The 26,413-nt window shown below is 38.3% G+C and overlaps 1 protein-coding gene across 4 annotated transcripts in view; it reads left to right on the top strand.

The window, feature by feature from the left end:
* Window positions 1-1,057: 1,057 nt before the first annotated feature.
* Window positions 1,058-26,413, top strand: part of pcdh9 (protocadherin 9) — a 187,059-nt gene continuing 161,703 nt past the window's right edge. Inside the window, exons 1-2 of one of the 4 annotated variants that reach the window (XM_032560292.1) lie at window positions 1,058-1,985; window positions 2,443-5,569. In XM_032560292.1, the coding sequence (XP_032416183.1) occupies window positions 2,534-5,569 (3,036 nt within the window). In that variant the 5' untranslated portion in view covers window positions 1,058-1,985; window positions 2,443-2,533. The remainder of the gene's footprint in view (window positions 1,986-2,442; window positions 5,570-26,413) is intronic. The other 3 variants (XM_032560294.1, XM_032560291.1, XM_032560293.1) reach the window with 3 other exon arrangements.

Genomic DNA, 26,413 nt, shown 5'->3' with positions numbered 1-26,413 from the left:
TTTGAAGCTCAACTCTGGATTAAGGGGCGCATGTGAAGGTCCACCTCAAGATGGCAGTGTTCACCGTGGTAGTCTGCACTCCTCCTCTGCTACACATCCTGCCTTTCTCAGCAGCAGAAGAAGCAACACATGCAGAGAGCTGCGGCTTCAGTTGAGAGTTATAGGCACTAAACTGAAATTAAGCAACAATCTGAAGGTTGACGGCAATAAATGACGGCTGTATCGCAATGGCTTATTCTAATTTACATTTTCTTTAATTTTGGTTAACTGCTGTTATTTCTAACATGCCATTTTGTTGGTTATTCACTATATACCTCCTATGAAACTTGAAAATCAGTTATTAGGATTATTTCAAAAGCCAAATCACAACAGTCTGAGATCAGCATAAATTGCGCATTAGGCAGTAAAACTTATTAAAAAAGAAAAGGAAAAAAAGAAGAAGAAGAAGTGTAATTTGTCCACAACGCAAAGCGCTCGCACCCTATGTTGCACACAGCTTTGATGACAGAGGATAACTGTCAAGGTTATTTCTGACGGACAATTGCTGACGGCTGGCTGCGGGGTGCGAAGAGCTGCGCAGCGCAAATATGCACCTAACCGCAAAGATGCTTAGACAACAGATTCTTTGTCAGGAGCACAGTTATGGGAGACTCTCACACAAAGCTTTTATTCAAAGCTTCAGTTTATTTATTAAAATATTTTGCTGTGCCAAAATTCACCGTGTTTCTTTTTTCTTTTCAAAGCAGCTCGCCAATTATTGCAGCCTATCTGACAACAGGCAAACAGGTTGGCATTTGCGCTTTCATGAGTCCCTTTAAAAGGCACCCAGTTAGGTTTGTCTTCATCTACACATAATATAAAAGCGGACGAATATCCGCTTTTTTTATTTAGACGTTATCATCAGTAGAACTGCCAGCTTCATCATCCTCGTCGTCATCCTCATCATCAACCCCCTCCAGCCTCCGGGTTTTGGTTAAGCGTCTCCCTGCAGCCTGCAGCATCCTCTCCGAGCGGCTCGCCGCCGACGACCCTCCGGACCGATTTAAGTGACGTGACTGCGGACCAATCCTGCCGCGGCTCTGGGTTGACAACGCAGCTGAAAGAGATGGGCGGTGTCCAATGACGAGGGTCGGCGGGGTTGGAAAGGGGGGAGCATTGGAGTGGTATACTTCACCACCCCTCCTATGGGTTTACAAAGAGTTAGTGCAAGATATTCTGCTCTGGGAGTGAGACTGCGAGGATAAGCGGCAGTGTGCTCTCGGAGTATCGGTGTATAACACAGTAGAGGCTTTTTATGTTGCTTGACATCTCCGAGAGGGATTGAATCTCAGATTTTGCACCTCTTCGTTTTTTATAAAAAAAAAGAAAAAAATTCTATTTTTCATTTTTTGCTGTTTTGTGCAAACATTTGTGCAGTTATTGATGGAGCTGCGTGAAGTTGAATCATGACGGGACACGAGTGTCTCCTCCTGCGTTCACCTCATCGGCACCTTCACCTTCACAGGTAGCCGGGTATAAGCAAAGGGGGGGAAAAGCCGGGTTTCTCGGAACGTTTACGGGAGATCACCATTGATTTTTCTTTTTGGATCTCTACTTGTGAAAGGCATCACAAAACACTGATCACCTTCCTGGGTTTACCGGGGGACCGACGCTGATCACCGCAATCCTCGCAGGTCGCGCCGTCATTCCCTGTCCATTCCTGAAGTTAAATTGGGAGAAAGGAACTGCGACACTAGCAATGCAGCCTCACATTAACCCCAGTTTTTGTGCTTTGCAGCTTTTACATCAAACCTATTCATCTGTCTGATCACTCCGACAGGGGCTTTTTTCCCCTCCTCTCTCTCTCGCTCTCTTTTCTGGAGCAAAACGCCACAGAGGCAGAGAGGGATCTCTTCACCTGAATAAACTCGCATACGGCATCAAGGGATGAGAAGACTATGAGCTGACACACTCCAGTTTTTCTTCTTTGCTGCAACGGATTTGGGGTATGTATGTATGATAAGAAGAGGTCTCAGATGCCCGCTGAATTCAACATCTGACTAAGCATACTTTGTAGGCTTCATTCATGCGCATTCATTCGTTTAGGAGCCCACACACAGCTTAAGCTCTTTAACTTTGCCAATTTAAGTGAGAAATTATTAAGACTGTGTAATGTGTTGTGAAGTTTTCCAGCCCTAGGGGTGAAAGATTCTTGGTGAGCATGAAATTAGGAGGGAATGCAAAAGCGGGGGAAAAAACAGATACTGCTGCAGTTTAGAATTTGCTGATTTTTGTGAATGTTTAAATGATATTTGCAGAACTTTTGCAGTTGGATTTAATATTACGCACTCAGAAAAGACAACAGTGAGGAAAACAATTTTATTTTAGTAAAGCAGAATAAACATCATTACTGTGCATGCTAAAGAAAGTTCACTGAAGAAAAACTCTCTCGTGTATTCATAGGTATTTTCTTGGAAGATTACTGTCATCGTGGTCAACACTGCACAGAAGTGAATAATTAAACTACAAAGCCTGAAGAGAAATTAACATTGCTATGGATCTGAAAGACTATTACCTGTTGGCTGCTCTGCTTGCCTGCATATGGCTTGATCCTTCAATAGCTCAAGAATTAATTTATCCCATCAGGGAGGAATTGCAAGAAAATGTCCTTATTGGAAATATACCAAAGGACTTAAACATTTCCCATACAAATGCTGCCACTGGAGGAAGTTCAAATCTTGTGTACCGGCTGGTCTCCAAAGCTGGAGACAACCCACTGGTCCGTGTTCTGAGCAGCACTGGAGAGATATTCACAACATCAAACCGAATTGACAGAGAGAAGTTGTGCCCCGGTCCCTCATTTGAGGACAGCGAGTGTTCCTTTGAAATTGAAGTGGTTATCCTGCCTAATGATTATTTCAGGCTGATTAAGATCAAAATAATCGTCAAAGACACAAATGATAATGCCCCCATGTTCCCGTCCCCTGTGATCAACATCTCTATCCCAGAGAACACTCTCATTAACAGCCGCTTTGCTATTCCTTCTGCCACTGACCCAGACACTGGCCCCAACAGTGTCCACAAATACGAGCTGATCAATGGGCAAAGTGCCTTCGGTTTAGACATTGTGGAGACGCCTGAGGGGGAGAAGTGGCCCCAGCTTATTGTGCAGCAGAATCTCGACCGGGAGCAGAAGGATACTTATGTGATGAAGATTAAAGTGGAGGACGGTGGCAGTCCACAGAAATCCAGCACTGCCATTCTTCAGGTGACTGTAACAGATGTCAATGATAACAAGCCAGTGTTCAAAGAGAGTCAGATAGAGGTGCATATACCCGAGAACTCCCCTATAGGCACATCTGTGGTGCAACTCCAGGCTACGGATGCAGACATTGGGGCAAATGCAGACATACATTACGTATTTGGAACTCAAGTGTCTCCTGCGACTAAAAGACTTTTTGCATTAAATACAACCTCTGGCCTAATTACAGTACAGAGACCTTTGGACCGGGAGGAAACTGCTATTCACAAGCTCTCTGTTTTAGCCAGCGATGGCAGCTCAAGTCCAGCTAGAGCTACTGTTACTATAAATGTGACTGATGTTAATGACAATCCACCTAATATAGACCTGAGATACATAATCAGTCCCATTAACGGGACTGTTTTCCTCTCAGAGAAGGATCCCATCAATACTAAGATCGCTCTCATCACAGTTTCAGACAGAGACACTGACATAAATGGCAAGGTCATTTGTTTTATAGAGAAGGATGTACCTTTCCATCTGAAAGCTGTGTACGACAACCAGTATCTGCTGGAAACATCTGCTCTGCTTGACTACGAGGGGACGAAGGAATACAACTTTAAAATTGTTGCTTCAGATTCTGGAAAACCGAGTTTGAATCAGACGGCCTTGGTGAGAGTGAGGCTAGAGGATGAGAATGACAACCCACCTATTTTTACTCAGCCAGTCATCGAGCTGCCCGTCATGGAAAACAACAAGCGCGACCTGTTCCTCACCACCCTTACCGCTACAGATGAGGACAGTGGGAAGAATGCAGAGATAGTGTATCAGCTGGGACCGAATGCATCATTTTTTGATCTGGACCGTAAAACTGGGGTCCTGACTGCATCTAGGGTTTTTGATAGGGAGGATCAGGATAGATTCCTCTTCACCGTAACGGCGAGAGATAACGGAACTCCCCCTTTGCAAACACAGGCAACTGTTATTGTGACTGTGCTGGATGAAAATGATAACAATCCTAAGTTCACACATAACCACTTTCAGTTCTTTGTGTCAGAGAATCTGCCTAAATACAGCACTGTGGGGGTGATAACTGTGACAGACTCAGATGCAGGAGAAAATGCTGCCGTCTCTCTTTCTATTCTGAATGACAATGAGAACTTTATACTAGATCCATACTCTGGGGTGATAAAATCTAATGTGTCTTTTGACAGGGAGCAACAGAGCTCCTATACTTTTGATGTTAAGGCTGTGGACAGTGGCAGGCCTCCTTGCTCCTCAGTCGCAAAGGTGACCATCAATGTCATTGATGTTAACGACAACACGCCAATTGTCATCTATCCACCCTCAAACACATCTTTCAAGCTTGTCCCTCTGTCCTCTATCCCAGGATCTGTGGTAGCTGAGGTGTTTGCTGTTGATGGTGACACAGGGATGAATGCTGAACTGAAATACACTATTGTGAGTGGGAATAACAAGGGTTTATTCAGAATCGACCCTGTCACTGGAAACATTACACTGGAAGAAAAGCCTGCAATAACTGACATAGGCTTACACAGATTAGTGGTCAATATCAGTGACCTAGGATATCCCAAATCACTCCATACCCTGGTGCTTGTATTTTTGTATGTCAATGACACTGTGGGCAATGCAACACTCATTTATGATCTCATCCGGCGCACCATGGAGACCCCAATAGACAGAAACATTGGTGAAAGTAGCGAAACTTATCAAAATGGTGACTATTTAACCATAATGATAGCCTTTGTTACGGGCGCATTGGTGGTGATCATTGTCATCTTTGTGACTGTGCTGCTGCGCTGTCGCCATGCATCCAGATTTAAAGCCGCACAGAGAAAAAAGCAAGGGGCTGAGTGGATGTCACCCAACACAGAAAACAAGCAGAACAAAAAGAAAAAGCGCAAGAAAAGAAAGTCCCCCAAAAGCTCTTTGCTCAACTTTGTCACCATCGAGGGGAACAAACCAGATGATCCTGCCCATGAACCAATTAACGGAACCATCAGTCTGCCCACTGAGCTGGAAGAACAAGGGATTGGACGCTTTGATTGGAATGCCACACCTACTACCACCTTCAAACCAAGCAGTCCCGACCTGGCTCGGCACTACAAGTCAGCCTCACCACAGTCGGCCTTTCACCTTAAGGCTGACACACCTGTCTCGGTCAAGAAACATCATGTGATCCAGGAACTCCCATTGGATAACACATTTGTTGGGGCCTGTGACACCCTTTCCAAGAGATCCTCCACGAGCTCCGACCACTTCAGTGCCTCAGAGAGCAGCTCCCAAGGAGGGTTCAAAACGAAGGGGCCCATGCACACCAGACAGCAGGTAAAGGAGCACTTTTACTGGTCTATAAGTACTGCCTATAACTGCCCTGTTCCACAGTGCTGAAGTGCCAGTCTAGATTAGGGACCCACTATAGGGTAGTCTGAAGAAAGAGAAAAACAGTGCTGGAGAGTTATAACTACAACAAATTCCTCTGTGTCTCAACTTAAATTAAAAAAGAAAGATAGAAACAAAGGAAGAGAAAAAGAAAGACCACCTGCTAATTAATGGAGTTGATCATGGACTCAGAATTGTAATTTGAGGATGATAATTATCAACATGTTTTATTATTAAAACTACTGAATTAATATTTAAGAAAATGCAAGTGGGTAAGCAATTTTCTTGCCTTACGTTTTTTCTTCAGCACCCAGTTTAGAAAACTGGCAAACTGTATCTACACAACAATAATTGTGATTCAATGTTCTTTGTGAAAGAAACATTTTTTTCTTGCCTATCTACTCAGATAACGGTCATCATCACAGCAAAAATGCTGCCAACGTGAAAAAAAGCAGACTTTTCACCTCTCTTCTCATAACAGTGTTTTCATGTTTTTTGTTTGTTTCTTTATTTTAATGTGTACTGTAATATCACTAAAGATTTTGTAACCTATTCAACACCTGCTGCTGCAACAATAGTCAATAATTAGACCGCTACAGTGGTATTGTGAATGTCACTGTGAGCTTTGCCTCATCATCTATGCTTGAATTAAATGCCTCCTCTCAAATCACACTAGCAAACTGAGTAAAGCTCGTCTGGAACTTGATACACATCCAATTCAAAAAGGATTAGCCAATAATGAGCCTCAAATTTCAACGTAATCCATGCTGCTTTTTATCAAAGCCTTATTAATTTTTCTGCTAATAAAGCAGCACTACACAACACACAGTTCTAATCTAATGGAACACACGTGGACAAAAACAGGAAAGAGAGAAACCGCAGGGAGAGAAGTGGAAGGTGGTGAGATCAGAGTCTGTAGGTCAGGCTTGACATGTGGTGGTACTGAACCTTTAGGTGGCACTGTTGCGCTACATGGCACAGCCTGGCACTATGCCAACTTGCAGTGGAATGCAAGAGAGGACAAGACAGGAATGAAACCTATGTTAGAGTTCTTAGTGAAATACTCTCACCTAATGATGCAGAGGCTGCACAGGGGAAGATTGATAATGGCAGTTGTAGATCTGAGTGATAAGAACTATCCGGAGGAGAGAGTGGAATTACAGCGATGACACTGTGCAACTCCTGCAGAAGATGCATACCTCCGGGTCACTGCATCTGGGATGCATTTAATGTGCTTCTGTGTGAGAGGTAGCAGTCAAAAGAGGCATTCATTGTGGCGTCACTCACCAGTTGATGGTGGTGTGCAGTTGGCGATGTGAGAGGGATGTGAGAAGAGACGATAAAATAGGTGATGGTGGTTGCGCCTGGGGGACTGGGGGGGTGGCTGAGGGTTGGGGTGCTCTATTCCAGCCCTAGAATGGGACATATGAGATATGACACTATACTGTAAGCACAACTTCATTGATCTGCTCAGTCATCCCACAATTCCATACAAGATTTACTACAATCAATAATTCTAACAAATGATTCAAAGAAGCACACAAACAGAGCCAATGTGTTCTCTACAGTGCCACTTACGATGTATCTTTTTGTTCACTGAGCTTCATGAAGTTTGATTCATGTCTTTAGAAGACATGTCGTACTTGTGTACGACATAAATGGAACCTTTACAAACAACATAAATGGAACCTGTGGAAATCTTTACGCAGTTCAGTTGCCAATCAGTCTTACTTCTATGCCAACACCAATTGTAACAGTTTGAACTTGGTGATACAATCTAATTGTTTTATAGCCTATGAAAACTACATTAATGGCCAATAATGTAAAAGAGGTGATGCATAATTCCACAATCCACATTAATTCATACATGACCTAATGTTGTGAAATAACTTTAAAAAATGAACTGATCATCTAATAGATAACAGCAAAATGCACAATTTTCAGTGCTTCCTCTGAATCTGTTCAGCTTCACCTACATCAAACATTCATTTTGGTCTTGTTTTAATAAGCTCAGTCAATGTAAAGACATTCTTTTTTTAACATGGAATTGTTGATATGATAAAGCATATAGTTGTTTTTTTTCTAAACTCATGAGTGCAGTTTTATCTAAATGGTAAATATAACCATTTAGGATAAAAAATAGAGGAGTTGCCTCAAAAAAAAAAAGAAATCTGAACAGATTTTATTCTGTGCTATTAGGGCAACTTCTGATAAGCATAGTGGAAATGTAATACTGAAGACTTGAAGTACACAGTGCCAGACTGTTTAACCAAATTCAAATGTTGTATTTACATTTTAAAAAATCTAATATGACACCCTCGGGTATAGTGCATGATTGCTGTATAAAGATTTAGCAACCTCAAAAATATGTATTTTATAAAGCTTAAGGAAAAAAATAATAAATCTCATATCTGTGCAACAACAGCAAAGGGCAGACATTTCCCAATCACATTTTAACCTAAAATGATCTGTTTATTGTATATAATTTGAACTGTCACGTAGACAAAAAATTAGATCACTAATTTGGGTTTAAATTAGTCTCAAATTTTATGAGGTTAGATTAATAATTTAGTGCTTTTGAAAAACAAGACATAAAAGTAAAAAGGGATTTTTAAAAATAAAATAAGTATTCCTCGTAAAGTTCTAACAACACTTCACCTAAAAACCCACATGGCTGTATTATTTTGTTTTGTAAAGGTCTGCAACTTTGCCCAGCATGAAGTTCTCAATAAACAACTGACCTGCTCAGATCACAGAGACAAGTGAGCTGCAAAAACCAAAACAGCCTCTCTTTTCATTTTCTTACATTTAAGCATCAGAGTAAATGTGGAAAACACTTAAAAAGTTTTAAATACGAATTTTCACACAAAAAAATTGCAGTTTAATTTATTTTTTTGATCAGTTAAATATTACCAACATTTTCAGCATCTCCAAAATCGCAAGGGGTCACTGATAATTTCATCATATCTTCACTTTGGCAGATTGTCAACATGTTCAAATCCTTCACAATCTAATACTGTCATGTCACATTCCTCTTTTTCATCTAGAGTTGCGTTACATTATTTCAAAAAAATGCAGTGCAGACCCAGAGCCACTGTAGGGTCTTTTCTGAGGGATATGAAAAAAATGGTACTAGTTGAGTTATCTATTTAATAGCTTTCCAACAAACATTTTTCTTGTCTTCTATTTCTTTTTGATTTGTTGGATTCAGGTCAATATTTTTTTTTTCTAATTTCCACACTGGAATGAATTGTCTCAGACATAGATGTTTAATGAATGAGGAGCTGCTCTCTGCATTAGTGAAAGGTTGAATACCTCAGTGCTAACTGAAACACAAAACATCCCTGCAGGATTAATCAGATGGATGCCTCGTACATAAAAGTAAATTAATCAAATTAAAAATCTATCTTTATATTGTCATCCATGATCTCCTGAGACTATTCAGATTCTGATATGGAGTTTGTCATAGTTACTTTAAAAATTCCTCTTGTTACTGAAGTTTACAATCAAGTTAAAATAACAGACCTGGCAATCTAACATTAACGTGTTGCAATATGGTAAAAAAAAAAAAATAAAATCTAGTTTTTTTATCCTTATCTTGAATGTTTTGTACACTGCCAACCATCTGTACTGATATTTGTATGTCATTACCACACACAATTACCATGCAGAGCGCAGTGCATTCATTTCTGACATTTCTATCAGCATATTGAATAAAAAAAACAAAAAGAAGATTAGCACAGTGTCTCTTTAAAAGCAAGAATGAAAATAGCACCAATTACATTGGAGTGAAACCTTAAGCAGACAGTAAATCCAAAAAGCAATATCATCGGATTATCATATCATATTCCGTGCAGAGTAACTGGGCTTTAGGGGGGAAAAAGAAGATAAGAATGGCAATATTGAAATTTTCTTATATACAAATAGATAATAAACTGTGTCAATATGTCTTAAGGTTATTACTAGTTACTTTTTTGGTTGAAAAATTGGAGTTGATGTAATATACTGAAATTGAAGTCAGTAGGGTGCAATTTGTTTCATTCTATCCATCACAGAGGTGAAAGATAGAATGATGAAATTTAGCATTTACCTTTCTTTAACAAACTAACAACAAACATCCATTGTCACCTGAAGTTAACAGGAAATAACCTTTTCCCTAAGAATTAAAAAGCAATTTTCTTTCAGTTTTCAACAGTCACTTCTGTGCAGCATCAGTGCCAATCAATAACAATGAAAACTGATGGAAAAAACGGGAGCAGGGATAAAAGACAAAGAAAGCAACAGCAAATCCTGACCTTCGTTTCTTGGAGCATAGAGCATGGAGCATGTAGGGAATCATAATAAAAGACATTTACAACTGTGCTATCACAGACAAATGCCTTGTGGTATAAGGTTTATACCATGCCCAAACTCTGTTGAGAGCAGTGGAAGCAATCTTGGCCTACCCATTCTTTTTTCTTGCTTATTATTTACCCTCTAGGGACCCACATTAGTGTAAACAGCACTGGAGTAAAAAAAAAAAAGGAAGCTTAAAAAAACTGTCCTAGTTTCACAAGGCATCACAAGCATCTAAGAAACCAAATATAATCATCACCATCAGTCTTCCTCTCATCCTGTCAGTAGTCTTAGGCATAGCTATGGTTCACTATCATAGCATGAGCCCAGTGGCTATGCATTAACTATGTGCTCTGCATCAGATCCCAGGGCTCATGTTGGCGTGGTTGGGTGGGGGTTAGTAACATTGTAAAAATTAGAACTCAAATAGATACATGTGTAGATTTTCACAAACACCAAACATGTTTTATCTCCTCTGCTTTTGCAGCATGAGATCTGTGTGATGAGGCAAAAATAATTAGCAGGTATAACTTTGTCCTTAAAATCCATGTGTTAAGGTCTTAATTTTTTTAAGGGTGTGTTTAATTTCTGCTACACAGCAGAGAAGAGGTAGTGCTTGCCTTTTATTTTACTTGCACTTCTGCAACGTATTTCTTTACATCACAAATCATGCCTTAGCTTTGGGGACAGAGACCATCGCATCTCTCTTTTTAGGAATTAAAAAGAGAGACACTCTTTTTAATTCCAAAAAAGTACATTTCTTTTGGCTTGCCAGGGCTTGTGTATCACCTTTTGTTCTATCGCGACCACTATACCAAAAGCAGATGTATGTTGCACTATAAGTAACAAATAATGAGCAGGCTATTAACTTTTATACTTGATGGAGTACACAGATTAAAGCATGGAGTGTTATAAAAACCTGCGAGAGAGAAACATGACTGCTTAGCTCAGTAATTCTGCCGTTGTCTTGTCGGTACATTTAATGAATGGACATTCAATGCAAACAGGAGTTTATACAGACCATTGTAATTATGGAGCCTTGGGGGAGTCGTCCTTCTTGTGCAGGTTCATTTGCCACATTAATAAGGGGATTAGTAGTATGTACGGGGGCTGATGGCAGCAGGAGAAGTTTGAGAAGATTAATGAACTATGACAATGTTGCACCTGAGGGGAAAAGTCTGTTGCTATATCTTCTGGGTTGTGCTGACACAGAGTTTGGCGGTGGAAGATGGAGAGAGGCCAGTGATTGTTGTCGACTGTGATCATACATCCTTCTCCCCAGCTATCCTGTCACTTAATCGGGATATTCTGTTTGTGATCTCTAATGCTTTACTTGCTCCTGATACTTCTGATTAATGACGTTCCAGTGGGTTTCAAACCTTGAAAACAACAACCGACGTGTAAAATACCAGGTGTTTTTGTGGATATGAATTAGTAATAACACCGGATGAATAAATATCAAGACTTTAATCAAGCAAATTTGTGATCTGTCTAGAGCCTGTTGCCAACAGGAGTTTAATTATTTAGCAAACTACAGGTAGCTGCAAAAAACAAACAAACAAAAAAAAAAAAACAGATTGAGTACTGTGTTCTCTTATTGCTTAAAATGTAGCATATCTCTAAGACAAATGTAGCTATCCTTAAACAGAAAGCCAATAAGTCTGTGAAAAAAGTTTTTCATCAAAGCCTCAAATCACCAGAGTAGGATTTTCAAGACCCTTTGCCGCAGAGAAATTGTATTCCTTTAAGAACCTTGTCATGTACTCTATGTCTAGGTGAGTAAAAGGAAATGAAATAGATGGCAAGTTTTACTAAGGTAGCAGATGTGAGTAGAACTATCTGAGAAGACTTTTGCCCAAGGGTGATCATGTTTTGTCTGCAGAAACACCAAAAATAAATCAAAACTCCCTGTTGGTGCACTGTTTGAACTCTAGAGTTCATTTATATAGTATGTTTATATTTTTTATTCTGTTAAAATTATATATTTATATATTTATGTATCATATTTATGTATTTATAATCTTTCTGTTGTTTTTTTTTCTGGTTTTTTTTTTTTTTTGCAACCTTGGACAATATTTAGACAAAACACAGACAATGGCAAATTACCAGGAATTACATTTAATTTCTTTTTTTCTTTTTTATTTATGTGGCATCTGTGTTTCTAATAGATTTTTTTTTCTTAACACATAGTGACAAATCTTTTCTCATTACGCAGTTTTTCTCCTCCAAGACACATGTACTACTAAGTTTTCATATTGACAAATGCTGCACCATACTGAATAGTCTTACGTATGTTTGTGCACATTATTATATATTTTTTTTCTCTTTCTGGTTTTGTTGATTGTCCATCATTCTTGGCTGGCAACCCATTTATCTCAAATTCATCATTCACTTGTGCTTTGTGATATTGCTGCACAAAAAGTCTGTGTGGCTTTTGTGGGGCTGTCATTACTTAATTCAACTTCATGTTTTCACCAATCTGCAAACTGCATTTCCCATTTTTTTTTTCCTGAAGCAATCAATCAAGCTGACATACTAACCTCGTAAATTTTCTAACACTGCATGACAAGAAAAACAAAAACTGCTGCTTAAGACATGTACAGTGTGGTATTAACATCTTATTTGAATTCTCTTTAAATACCAATAATAAAAAAAATAAGAGTAGAGGGTGGAAGAAAATGTTTCTTGACTGCTTGCTTGTCTGCAAAAAAAAAAGTTTTGTAAAAAAAAAAAAGAAAAAGAAAAAAGAAAATGAACTTTTGATGCTACTTCATTGTTTGAATGCCCTTCACCCTCCCCGACGACCCATTTCTTCTTTCCACTTCTCACTTGGTCCCTCCACCCACCCTTTTCCTTCCCCATCGCCTGCCCTAACCTTTCACCCACGCTCCTATCTGGGTCAATGCCATTACATGCAATGTTAAATCGCCAACAATGCAGGTGTTTTCACCTTTGCGTTGTGATCATTAGTAATAGATGAGGGTGGTTTGTTTTCAGGACATGGACTTCGTTCCTGCTTTTGCTGTTCTCTGTTTATCATTAGAGGAGCAGCAGTGCCTGGGCATTGCTGTGCTGTACTTCCTGACATGACAAACCCCAAAGGGATACCTTGTCAGCTGGGTTGTCGTGTCAAGTAACTCACAGTCACAAGCTGTCACTGAGGTGTGCCAGTGTCCAGACTAATAGTCGTGATAATGGCATTGCCAGCCAACTTCTTTTCCTTCCCCATCCTTCCACACCCCCATTTTGTTTTTTTTTGTGGGTTTTTGTTACACTGGACATTAAATGTGACTGCCATTGACTGCTTTGCCATCGGGCCTCGTAGCTCATAAAGAATCGGGTCTGTAACTCTCATCAATGTAAATCTTTCTTGTATATATAATGTTTCATTTAAATTGAACTCCTGGTAATCTTGCCTAATGTGCTGTGTTAAACGATAATGGGCTTGTAATTAATATTGATGATTTTATTTTGGTATTAGTCATTTGCCTTGCCTTTCCTTTTACTTTTGAATCTTACCCTTTATGGGTACACATCAATTACATCTGGAATCAACTCTTACAGTTTTTAAGTACACTGCAACTCCTTTTTCTGTTAACAAAAGCTTTACCTGAACAGTGCTATTTTACCTTTATAATTTCATAATAAATGTTTCAAAGAGACCATTTCTCACTTGTTTTGACTTTGTCTGTTTGTTCTCTATTTCTGTGATGTTAAGAAGTTTCTGTAGTATCTAGGCTGCCATTTGTGCATCCCTTGGCATTTGCCTGCAAAAGAAGAACAGCAGCTGATTAGACTGCCAAGTGGTATATCTGGAGAGGGAGAGTTTTTGGTTTGACTTATCTGTATTTTTGAAAATGACTCAAAGAGAAACTGATGCGCAAGCAACATAATAACTAACTAACAATAAAATTCAATAGTGTTTGCTGGCACACTAAGTGTTGAGCTTTGCGGATTTAAATTCATGAATGTCAGTGGGATCAAGTTGGCAGTTGTTAAAAACTTCTGATGCTGAGGGTTTTATTCAAAGTTGGGTTTTTTTGTCTCAGAAACAAAAGACTTGCTGAGATTTTGTAGCATTTATGAACTTTTACTTTCATCCATACCCATAACGGGTGATAAAGAGATTTTTTTTCTAATATCATTATTTGTGCTAAACAGTTTATTGGTCCTTTAAAAAATTTTCAAACCCCAAATCAAAGATGTTAATCCTCTCCATTTATATTACTTGATGGAATCCCAATAAAGTTCATTTGCTTGATTTCAGTCTTTTGCTTAAATTTGGCACAATTTGCATCCTTACAACAAGGTGTTAAAAAAAAAGATAAAACTATTAGTACAGATGACTTATGAACACAAGCTGTTGTAAATTTGCTGAAGGATAAAAGGTAAATTGGTTGCTCACTGAATGATTCTTGGCAGTTAGTTAATTGGACAGTTTTTGTGTGTCTTCACACGCATACTCATACACGTTATACTATATTAGGGTTATGTTTTTACTATTTTCCTTGTTTAATGCAGCTGAGAGGTATTTGTTTTGACAGATGAGATAAGATTGTGTACTTAAGGCACACAGAGACCTTGAACAAATTAAAATTTCTCATGATTCGACCCAGGTGACACAGGAAGCAACTCTCCAACTGTTTTTGACTCAATTGTTCATGACCAATTAGGGCAGATTGGTCGTGTAAAGACTTAAGACTTGAAAAAAAGATGATAGCTAAAATGGAATGTTAAACAAAAGGTACAAAGATATTATTTCAACATACAATTAAATGTTTTAATACTTCAAAATGTAAATGTTTAGGAATGACTGTTAAATCAAACGTATACCTATAAAGTGCATAAGTAGCCTCTTTAAATGTAATAGCCCAGCCTCCTTCTCAACTCCTACACAGCAGCATTACTAAGAGAGGAGGGCTTTACAACCATGAAAACTGGAAGAATCATAAAATGGGGTTAAAGTTATTCACACCATGTTTCCACAGAGTTAATTTAGCATTTTTATATGCCTTATGTGTGTGCTTTCATTCAAATTACATCTTCATAAGGTAAATAAGGACTGTAGTTTAATATGGCTTCCTAAAGTCCTCTATATGTAGTTAAGCTCCTACATAAAAAAAAAATAAACTGCACACAGATATTATCATCCCACTCTCTATTTATAGTGGGATTTCAGAATGGAGCTTTATAGTGCTCTATTTCAGTGATTATTTGGTTTTGGAGTATATAGAAAGTAATTGCAGTTTTGTCTTATGCCGAGCAGCAACTAATAAAAAAAAAAAAATCAGCCTACCACCCCTCCCATTTTCATCATCACCATCTGGATCATCTTAATCAGAAATGCTCTCAAAATGCGTGTGGACGGGTGTCAAGCAGCCTCATATAGAGGAGTACTTGTGTTTTCTGTTCCCTATATTGTAGTAACAGCTTTCAGTACTGACTCTTTCATTTGTTAATCTCCAGCTACCTTTCATATAAAGAAGCACAGATGTGTCACCTCTTAACTGTTTTCTTTCTATTGCAGGGGAAAAAGGTGTATAGGGCTGAGAGGGAGTGGAGGATTTCAAAGTGCCACACCAACACATTTATGAAAAGTAGGCCTAACTCAGCTTAATCTGTCTACTCGGTTTCAAAGCCAGAAGCAGAGCTTAGTCTGCATTTGAGAGTGGCGGAAGGAAAAGAAGCAGATAAATAAAAAAAAAATATATATATATATATAAATATAGGTATTAAAGCTTGACCCCATCTACATGGTCACTTTGTAAAGGCTATGTGCACCAGCTGTCTGAAATTGAAAACCGAATCCTGTAAGTATAACCATGTTGCCTGCCTTTTCAAAATGTGTCATCATTTCTCCTTTTTTTTTTTTCTCAAATCAAGCAAAATTTCTATGCGACGATGAGGCTACAGAAATATCTGCAAATCCAGTGCCTTAATTGAGTTCTGTAGAACAGGTTTATTCTGGCACTGTTAGAGATGGTTTAAGATACGACATATGCATAGTACGGATCTTGAAACACTCTGAATAATCGATCCATTTACTCCGTGCAGCATCCTCTCAATTATTATGCAAAAGGCACAAAGCAACATGCAAGTTTTTTTAAGCTGGAGCAATTAAATGACTGCACATGAGACAAAAGTCCTGTTTCACAATAGGCTGCAACTGAACCATTCAAGCAACTAGAATTGTTAAATTCTGTGAAGGCATCTCACAGAAACCCCTTCATGTCTACTGCAGATGTACACACGGCCTTTTGAAGCAGATTTATAACCCTCTTGCTCACATTTGTTCTTCTATACAATTTTGCCATGAAGAAATTGAGTGCGCCTGACAGAGCATACATCCACTTGAACAATTATCCACATGAGGATGATGTCACATGCCTTTTTAACTCTGCTTGACAAAAAAAAAATAACAGCCTAATTTGACTTCTGGTCCTCTACCAGTAGTTTCATGTGCTTTTCATAGAAGCTGTGCATTTCACAACGTGTGCTTATAAAACTGACAGTTATATGCTCCATACATAAAGCAGAATATTATATGACTCACTTGTAGTGCTGTAGAACTATTCAGGTAATATGAAAGCAAGAGAAATAGGTGAAAAAGCACCGTCTTAATGGATAATTCTCTAATGAAAATGTTCAATATTCTAGAGGTTTACATAAGTATCAGTTCTGATAGTATTCATTGTACAAAATAAAGGTTCCCATGGTGTTTTCTTTCCTTCCCTTTTTGTATTTGATCACTAAAGTAGCTGAGAGAATATGCTTTGATGCATTCCACACTTCTGTTGGAAAATATTGTGTAGGCTGCAGCTTTTTATTCACACAAGAATAAATTCTGTAACTGCCCACATTTTAAAACAATATTGAACTCTACAGAGACATTAAAGAGACTCATAATGTGCTAGGAAGATTAAGGGGCTCCAAATAATACAGAAACCTCCATGTGAGGCTTTCCCCTCTTTTTGCAGCTCTGTGGCATCACATTCCTCTCAATCAAAGCAATTCTTTGTACAGGAAAGATAGCATCCTTTGTAAATACGAAATGTGTTTTTGTCTGAAAGAGATAAGACTGGCAGAGTCTTAATAATAATCTGTACTGATTTCCTGATAGAAGCTTTCCACTGAAAGTGAAATGTTCATTTTTTTTTGGTTTTGTTTTGTTTTATAGGCTTTCAACAAGAAGGTGTATAAAACGAAACAAGCCTAAAACTATTAATTGAAATAATCATGACTTTGACACTAGCAATTATTGAAATAAGAAGAAAAACTAATCGGGTTTCCATTAAATGAGTGGAGACAAACTGACCAAATCACAGAAAAATGAGAGAACAGAGTCAGACAAGAGGATTCTAACAGAATGTGCAGTGAATCTTCACTGAATTTGTCATCGCCCGAATGTCATTGTACTGAATTACGATCAAGATCCATCAGGCACTTGAAAAGAAGGAAAACTTTAGTCGTTATTTTTATTATTTATGGGCATATATATATATATGTATATATTTAATATACATATTCCTTGCAACAGTGTGGTCTGAATCCAAAGGTTCATTTTCAAAACCTGTCATATAGTCTGTGTTTGTTTAGTTTAGGTTTTTTTTTTGGTTTTTTTTAAGGCAAAACAAAGCACTTTCATTTTCAGGGTGAGTTGTCTGAGTTATGTACTGATGTTGCAAGGAGGAAAAAGCCCCTGTCTAAGTTATGTGTTGGATGCTTTTTAAGAGCAAGTGCACTGGTCATGCCACTGGGAGCCTGAGGCAAATGTTGCTTTTTTGTTTCTCTTTAGTTTCCATAGACAAGTTTACATTCACATACAACTGCACACATAAAACGAGTGTACTAAAGGTCATGGAGACGAACTTCGGATTAGATCCTTGCTTGGTCAGTTCTGAACAGGGAGGATAAATTAGATGAGGGAGAAGAAACCCCCACAGAGGTGCCCTTTAGCAAGGCACAAGGCCCCTCTTATTCCAGTGGGATCTCTCCACGGATGAGACTGCTGTTTCATAGGGAGTAGTTATAAATGTTCAGGCCAAACCTTATCCTAAAAAATGCATTCATACCGAGGAAATCTATCTATTGACAAGTAATCTATTGTCTTTTTATAACACGTTCAAAGAAAACAGCACATTTCTCTTGCATGAACAATATTGATAAACTAGTTTTATACAATTATTGGAAGAAGGAACAGATAGGAAGCAACGGCACCAGCCAAATCTCTTGACGCCCAAGCAGCAGCAGGGGGACTTGCCTATGAAATTAAGGTAACTCTTTCATCAGCCACATGGAAGACCATCCAGTCTCTATTTAATCCCTATGGTAACCAGTTGTTATAGTGGCCGAATGGTACTTCCTTTACTGCTCTGTTCTAACTAAACATACCACAGCATAAGCACGTCTCACAGCAAGCCTGCTGCTCTGTAGTCTGGATGGAATGATAGCTTCTAATCTGCCAATAGGTCAAGCTAGATTCGAACGGGTTGTTATGGAGATGATCTTTCACAAAAACATGGTTGTCACTTATTTGTGAGTCTTAGTGATATTTGTGTATCTAAAGCTGCGAATAATCCACCCTGCTCTCCAGCAGATGAACATCTGCGAGGGTGAAGTTCTGTCTTGCCAGCTCCACTCTAAGCTTCGTCCATCTAACAACACTGGTGCCCAACCTCCATGTGTTGCACTCAATGCATTTTTCTTTTCTTGGCTTCTTTGTGTGTCCAGGCTGCCCTGAATCAGTTGGCTATGTAGCCCTTTCTCCTCATCAAGCCACACTACTTCATCCACACATCATCAAACATCTTTCCTATTTCCATCTAATTGGATAGAGCTAAGAGGAAATCTATAACTAGATTTTAAGACAAATTATGTCTTTTAGTTAGCCACCGTGTTTCACTTGATTAGAAGTAATGTTAATGACTTGGAGTTCCCCAAAAAGAGTCCCAATTAAAACCTGAAAGACAATATGTGAAGGTAGCTAAAGACCAGGGTGACACCAAAGACTCCTTCCAGCCTCAAAGGTTTGTTTCTCATCATAAAAACACCAGTGGAAGCTGGTCAGAAATGTGACTGCTTTAATGACTGCTGCAATGCCCATAAAGTCTTTTCCACTGATTACTAAGAAGACTATCGCGAAAATGTCAACATGCCATTTTATAATGCAAATAAACAATGGATATTTTGTTTCAACACCGTTCCTAGTAAATTGTGTATCTCTTCCTATTGCCTGACTCCTATCCCATCAGAAGTAAAATACTTGGTTAAATAAAAGCAAAAATTGGTCTTAGCCATATTTCAACTAGGCAGGCTGCATATTAGATGTGACTCAAGTGAGGAAACAATTTGTGTTTCCTAAAGCTTCTCTGAATTTTAAAGAAATCTGCATGATAACATTCATGAATATAGTAAACAGACCAAAATGGGCTGACACCCAGGTGGAGATATTATTCTATTCATATCCCTTGATTATAAAGTACTAAATGTTATTTCATGTTTAAACTTTTACTGACCATGGCCTATGACAACTTAATTGTACCCAAGGTAGATGCAATAACACAGCATGCATTTTTTTCAATTGGTTTAATCATATAATATCCACATAGTACACTTTGACAGTTTCACTAAACCTGATGTGAAAAGAGATTTTTTTTTTTTTATGTATTCATTGAAGTCAACTTGGTCAATTGCTCATCTCAAACTCATTATCTCTACGTTATCAGCATTTGCTTGTCTTTTGTCTGATTACCTTGATCTTATTTTTTATTTATTTTCCTCATGTTTTATATTTCTGTTTTCTATAATCAACTCACCAACTGGTATTTAGATACGGTTCTTACAAGACTTAGATACCAGTTTTCCGTGAATTCTTATAGCAGCACATCAAAGTGAGAAAAGCATACATGCCAACATAATTTATAGGGATTTTCAAAGATCAAGATATACTGCAGTCGTTAACAAGATGGAAATTTGAGAACTACATAACACGAACAGTGTCTTAAGAAGTAGAAACATGAAATAAGGATTTTTTTAGATCGTTGTTTTTAGAAAATATATTTTTCGAAGGTATCTGTTGGCTCACACCTAGTTTTAGCTGTCTTTCTATTAGCATAGAAAAATGTTTGATCTTGTGATTGAATGGTAGCTGATTAAGTCCACATCTGTTCCCGTGGTGAGGTGAATTGAGAACATCCATTAATTAGCGTTAAGACTAATTATATATTTCCTTAAATCTGTGCAGGGATTTCCCTCATCAGGACAACAAAGACGAAGAGGATTTAGCCAGGATAATATTTGTTTAGTTTTTCTTGGGGGAGTCTAAAATGGGCATTATTAAATGTATAATGCTCTTTAGAGACCTAATTAGAGAAAAAGTTGTGAGAGGTGTCAGCTGGAAGGACGCATGTCAACCTACTCCTCCTCAATGTATAGACTGGAGACTTGTATTGATCGTATGTTTGGTCTTATGCCCCTGGCATCAGCGTGCTACAGTGGAAGCCATGTGCCTTGCCTTTGTCTGTTCAGGAGAGCAGATAAGACTTGTGATAAATCTGCTTTAGAATAAGCTGTCATAGAGAGGCCGCACACGGGAATATTTAACACAAACATAAAATATGACTTGTCTGCTGTTTTATCGTCAAGGGCGTAAGTAAAGGACGTTTTTTAAAAAATACTCGCTCACTCTTATTTTCACTCTTTTGTTGTCTCGCCGGGCTTTGCATTCACCGAAGCTTACTGACGTGCTCATCTTTGTTCGGGCCACGGAGCTGACGGAAAGGAGGAAAATAAGAGCTACTCTGCACAGAACGGTGAACCAGCACCTTATCGCCACTCAGTAATATGCAGAGGTGTAAAACATTTGGCTGGCTTATTTAGATGAAGTGATTTAACCCTGGTTGTGCAGCGTTAGCAAGGTCTGAAGAAAGTAGTATGTTGGGGATGCACAGGGAGGAGGAAAATTGGTTTCCCCTATCTTGCCGTTCACATAGAGATCCAGCCTGGTTTCCTCTCTCTCCGCAGACTCCCCTCTGACGATAACGTGCCCTGATAATGGATATATGCACCCAGATTTATTTTCTATTTCCTGCCACAACTGCATTTCCAAGAAAGTTTTTTTTTCAGTGTAAGAGCTTTATGACTGCTTTCAGCTGTGACATTCAGAAGGCACAGTTCCAGTAACAGAGAATTGAGGGTAACATCTGCCAGGCAAAGAAACAGCGAGGGATTTTCTTTTGCAAACTAATTTATTTATGTAGTATACAAGGACGCACACATATAAAAATAAGAAACTTTTATAAATTTTGTTGATTTATCCACTGCAGTTGTCACCCAGCAGAATTGTATCGCAGCCATCATCATTACAGAGAACTATTACAGACTTCTGTTTTATTGGAGTTTCTCAGATGAGGCAGCAGAATTTTTTATACCCAGGAACTGAAGTCCAGTATAAGAACAAGCTGAAGGGACACAGCCACATGTTTGACCCTGTTGCTCTTGTTTCCGCTTTAAATACTGTGGCCTCTTTTACCATGTAGCCCGACTGCATACTTGGAAGGGTTTTGTAGTGTCCCAGAAACCAGCCCACCCTCATTCCAAGAACAATTAAAGTCCTTCTTTGCCAGACTTTGGATTGTGGTCACCCCAGGCTCTACATCACATGGAATCCCCCATGAAAGGGGAACATGTGTGTTTGAGTGTGTGTGTTTTGCTGTGATTGTTGTGGGACTTTGTTCCCTTAACACTTATTCAATCCTGTTTTCAGCAGTTCACTCGAAGAGATCAATGGCTGCCTTGTTCTGGTCCATATCTTCACAGTGGGAAGTGTGTCTGTTTATTAATAGTTCAGTCATTTGGCTGATATTCATAACCAGACCAGAAGAGAGTGTGCTCAATATAACGCATGAGGCAGATTGAACTGATTAGTATCTTAAGATCATGTACTTCCATTATCATTCAATTACTGGTGGACAAAGAATCATTGATTTCCCTATGATTCTAACAAGTTTGGTGATTTTCCAAGTATGATAAAAAGTCATTTTCTGGAAAAAAAAAAAAAAAAGCTTCTTCATTTTTTTAATCTATAAATCCGCCTGGCTTCTCAAAAGTAAATAATCTCCTACTTGCATACCACTCCTCTGACTGCCTGTATTTAGCCTCCTCCACACTTATTGACACGCCTGGTGAAAATGAAAGAAACGTATTAAAATAATCTTTATTGAAGTAGCATACTCTTATACTTGGAAAATTCAATCTAATTTGAGTGGATTTACGTATACAGAAGAAAAATAAAACATTCTTGCTACTTGCAACACGTATTGAGTTCACTGATAAACAATGGAGGCTTTATGGAAATGCACCCCAATGACCACTGTTAGGTACAGTGGAGGATCTGTGATGCTGGGCTAAAATCATTTAACTGGATAATGATTCAAAATATAAAGCTAAAAGTGAAGAGGCAAAACAGTAACCTTTTCTCATCGCTATATAAAGCTCCCAGACAAAAAGAAAAAATATATTTTGGAAAATCTGTAGTGGTATCTGAGGAGAAGACAGAAGCCAGTCTTTGGAAAAGATTATACACAGAGAATAAGTCATAGACCCCTCTCTCGGTATGCTTCAACAGTTTGAAAGTTTAGAAGAAAAAACTAAGTCCTGTCTTATTGTCAAAAATTTGCTGAACAAACTGTCAACCACAGGGGTGTCAATAAGTCTGGCATCAGGGAATTTGTGAAAAACATTTATGTAATAGCTCAGACATTTCTCCCAAAGAAATGTCTGAGCATTTCCCAAAGAAATGCTCAGACATTTCTTTTGGAAAGAAAGAATGAGCATTGCTATATATATATATACTGTATATATATATACTGTATATATATATATATATATATATATATATATATATATATATATATATATATATATATATATATATATTTTTTTTTTTTTTTTTTTTTTTTTGCATTTTTGTTCTACTTCTGCACATTTGTACCTAGACTGCCAAAAAAGTTCATAGTTTTGGCATTGCGCTTGAAATAAATTTGCATATGAGAAATGAACCAACCAAATTTGAAAAAAAATAAAATAAAATAAAACATTGAAGTAAATCCCTTCCAGTACATACAGTAGATGTTTCAGAGTGAGACAAAACAAGTTGTCAGGTGCAGCTGAGGGCCAGTTTGTCACTTGTCATTTTTTGCATGAGCTCACACACTTGTGCACACGCCGACACGTTCACACTTTCAAAGACATTGCATTATTAACATGTTTTACTTTCCTAACCTGGCTACCACCATTATTATATGTGTAGTCAAAAGCACAGAAACACATCCAAAGAAAAAAGGAAACATGCATATTGGTCTGTCTGATAACTTGGCCCAGGCTATTGAATGCTCTGTTGTGAGATAATATATACTTAATTAAGATATTACACATTACCATTACATTTTAGTATTTTAGGCAAATAAAAATTGCTGTTTCTTATTATTCAATATAAATTGAATAACATTTACAGTGGCGAGTGTAATTCTAACAAATACCCTTTGATTTTACAGAAAGAAAAGCTGAATTTGAACTTTTTCAGTTGCATTTTCAGGCATCTTAAAGCCAGAATTATGTGTAATTGGAGCCAATGCAATGTCACCCTTTATTGGAAGTTGCTATGTGAACAAAAAACCCTCACATTTTAAAGTCGGGGCTATGACACAGCTGTGCACACATTAACAACTACTAAATTAATATTAAGATGGTTAAAAAATGGCATTTAAGATGTCAAACACATGAAGTTATCCTTACCATCACTTTATTTGATATATTTAAATCATCCAAAATCCCAAGCTCTATATTTCTAAACTTATCTGTGAAAAGATCCCTTTTCCTGCTGAAAGCAAAAGTTTCCTGTTATTAGTATTTTAGTAAATTTTGTATATATCACTTTACTTTTCAGATTTTGTGTCTGTTTTTTAGGGAACATTATACTCCATGATTTGAAGCATAATTTTAAGTCAAACATTCCCACTCTGCACCTGTGCGTCTGTGTCAGGGCTGAACAAGAAGGCATTCTTTCTTCCTCTTGACTTTGCATGTGTGTGGGGTGAGGGTGTGTAGAGGTCACTAGTTTAATTGAATAATTCACTGGGCAAGCTCTATCCTGCCAACAAGAAACATGGTGAAGTTTAAAAATAAACTAAACCAAACTGAAAGCCTCTGATTTGGAAACTAGTTCAATTGTCAGTGAAGTCTAAAGTTAAAACCAAAAGGCAACAATCATTTTCTAATTAGATGAAGGCTTCCTCTCTTCTATCTCTTTCTTTGGGCATGACAACAACACTCAGGGTTGTATTTAGTTTTCAATTCTTTGGGATTTACCAAATGCCATCTCTAATTTTGACCAAGAATCTGGCCTTGAAGCCCCTGGTACTATCAAGTATAAACAATCAATCCTCGCCAATCTCTTGAGGCCCTAATGGACTTGGAAGGAATATTAAGAGGTTTTGTCTGCAGAGAAGCTTTCTGCCACAGCAGTCGTCCCTCAGCTAATTTGTGTTTGTGTGCCAAGGGAGGCCACACAGTGGGGCTGCTGTAACAAGCTCTCAGTCCTACTTTCTGAGGAGCCGATGCCAGGCCAATGAGCACATGCAGAAATGCAAATGTGTGCTCTAATCTAGAAACAGAAAGACAACATGGGAAACGATCTTTATTAAATGATTTTTTTTTTCAATAATTCAACATCTGTAAGATATGTTGGTATTTGTCAATGGTTTTTTTTGTACTTTTTGTGTAATGTTTGAGTGTAGGTATAATACAGATTTGACTGTGTTTATCACTGTGTTTTCAGTGAGGGTTCATGGGTTTTTAATAATAATAATATTTTTTTTTTTTTAAAAAGCCAGTTTGAATTTGGGTCAACTGTGAGATTATGAGACCCAGGCACCTTGCATTAATGGTAGCCCTGCTGTGTTTCTGCCTGTTGTTCCTACACAGTGAAACTAAGGAAACTCATCATCACCCTGGAGGTGATTCACTTCTTAATGTTACCTGGGTGGTTAGCATATGAAAAATCAGCACTGAGAAGTATAATTAATGAGGACAGGAGGCCCAGTTGTGCAACTCTTATTCAAGTCATTTAGCTTTCGAAGAGCACCGGTCAGCATAGAAGGAGATTAGAAGGATGGCTTAAGATTCTGACTTAATATTAGCCTGACATTTGGTTTTTTTTCTTCTTCTTTACTTTCTTTTTTCTGTCAGTATTCATTTTCTGCCTCTGCTTGAGTGTGGGGATGAGACCACAGGCTACATCTGAACAAGCTTTTTCTCTATATATGTTTTTTTACCCCCCTTGAAAGAATAAGCCGTTCACTGTTTCTTTTTCTTCCATTTTTGACCACAGTTTCTGTCCCTTTCCTTATCTTTTTATGTCTAATTTATAGTCTCCTATTTTCCTTTCCATTTCTTCCCCACTGATCTATTAAGTTCATTTTCCACCCATGTTCTTGAATCTTCTGTGCTTTATGCCTGCATTTTATTACGTCCTATGCATTTCTCATTTTGTTCTCTAATATGTATCTCTTTCCATCATTCGCCATCTGCCTGTCAATTTCCTTTCACTTCACCTTTCTCTTTGTTGCTTGTTTGTTGGAAAGCAACATTTTACTGGTCCAATTTAGCCACATTCAACATCTTCTCTAGTTTTCAATATGCACTTACCTAAAGTGTATAACACAGCTCTGTATATAACTATTTGATTTTACCCACCTGAACCTTGCTGTCTAAGTGGCTGCTTAGCTTACTGCCAATTTAGAGTTTAACCTCAGGAGGCGAAGGCTATTGCCAGAGAGGCAGATGGTCAGAGGCGGAGGCAAAAGATGCTGGGAAATTCATCCCTTAACCTCTAAGGCTCACTCCATCATTTTGTCTGCTCTCCCTTTTTATTTCTGTGGTTTCTGTGAGTAAACGGGGCAAAGAGACAGACAGACTGAGAGAGTGCACGGACATTGTGTGGGTGTCCTTTCTGAGTGGAAGCTGTGGCAGACCGTTTGTTGAGAATCTACTTCACAACCTACCTGCATATTTTAAAGCCCTCATGCAATATTGCTTCTCAGTCTTCTGTCGATGTCTGTTGCCGCTCTCACCAATTTTCTGCCTCATTGTCATTCATGTGCAATCTGTTTGTTTGGCTAACCTCCTCATATTCAGGCCATCTCAGCTGAGCTGCTTCATGTCCACGTGTCACCGAGTGTATTCCATGCTGCCTTTTGTATTATCCGCATTGCCGTGGTGATTCGCTCCTTTTGTGAGAAAAGCCGCAGAAGTTCTTTACAAGCTCAAGGCTTTCACGGCTCCTTGAGGTGTAAGACTGCGTAAACAATTAAGATTGGAACAATGAAACCGTCCAAGCTGTTTTCACAATTGCTTTCTTTGCTTCACCTCAGTAGCCTTCACTTCAGATGCCTTCAA

Source organism: Xiphophorus hellerii, chromosome 4 (genome assembly GCF_003331165.1).
Source record: "Xiphophorus hellerii strain 12219 chromosome 4, Xiphophorus_hellerii-4.1, whole genome shotgun sequence".
In the NCBI taxonomy this organism is placed as follows: domain Eukaryota; kingdom Metazoa; phylum Chordata; class Actinopteri; order Cyprinodontiformes; family Poeciliidae; genus Xiphophorus; species Xiphophorus hellerii.
This window is presented reverse-complemented; position numbering and strand designations above follow the sequence as displayed.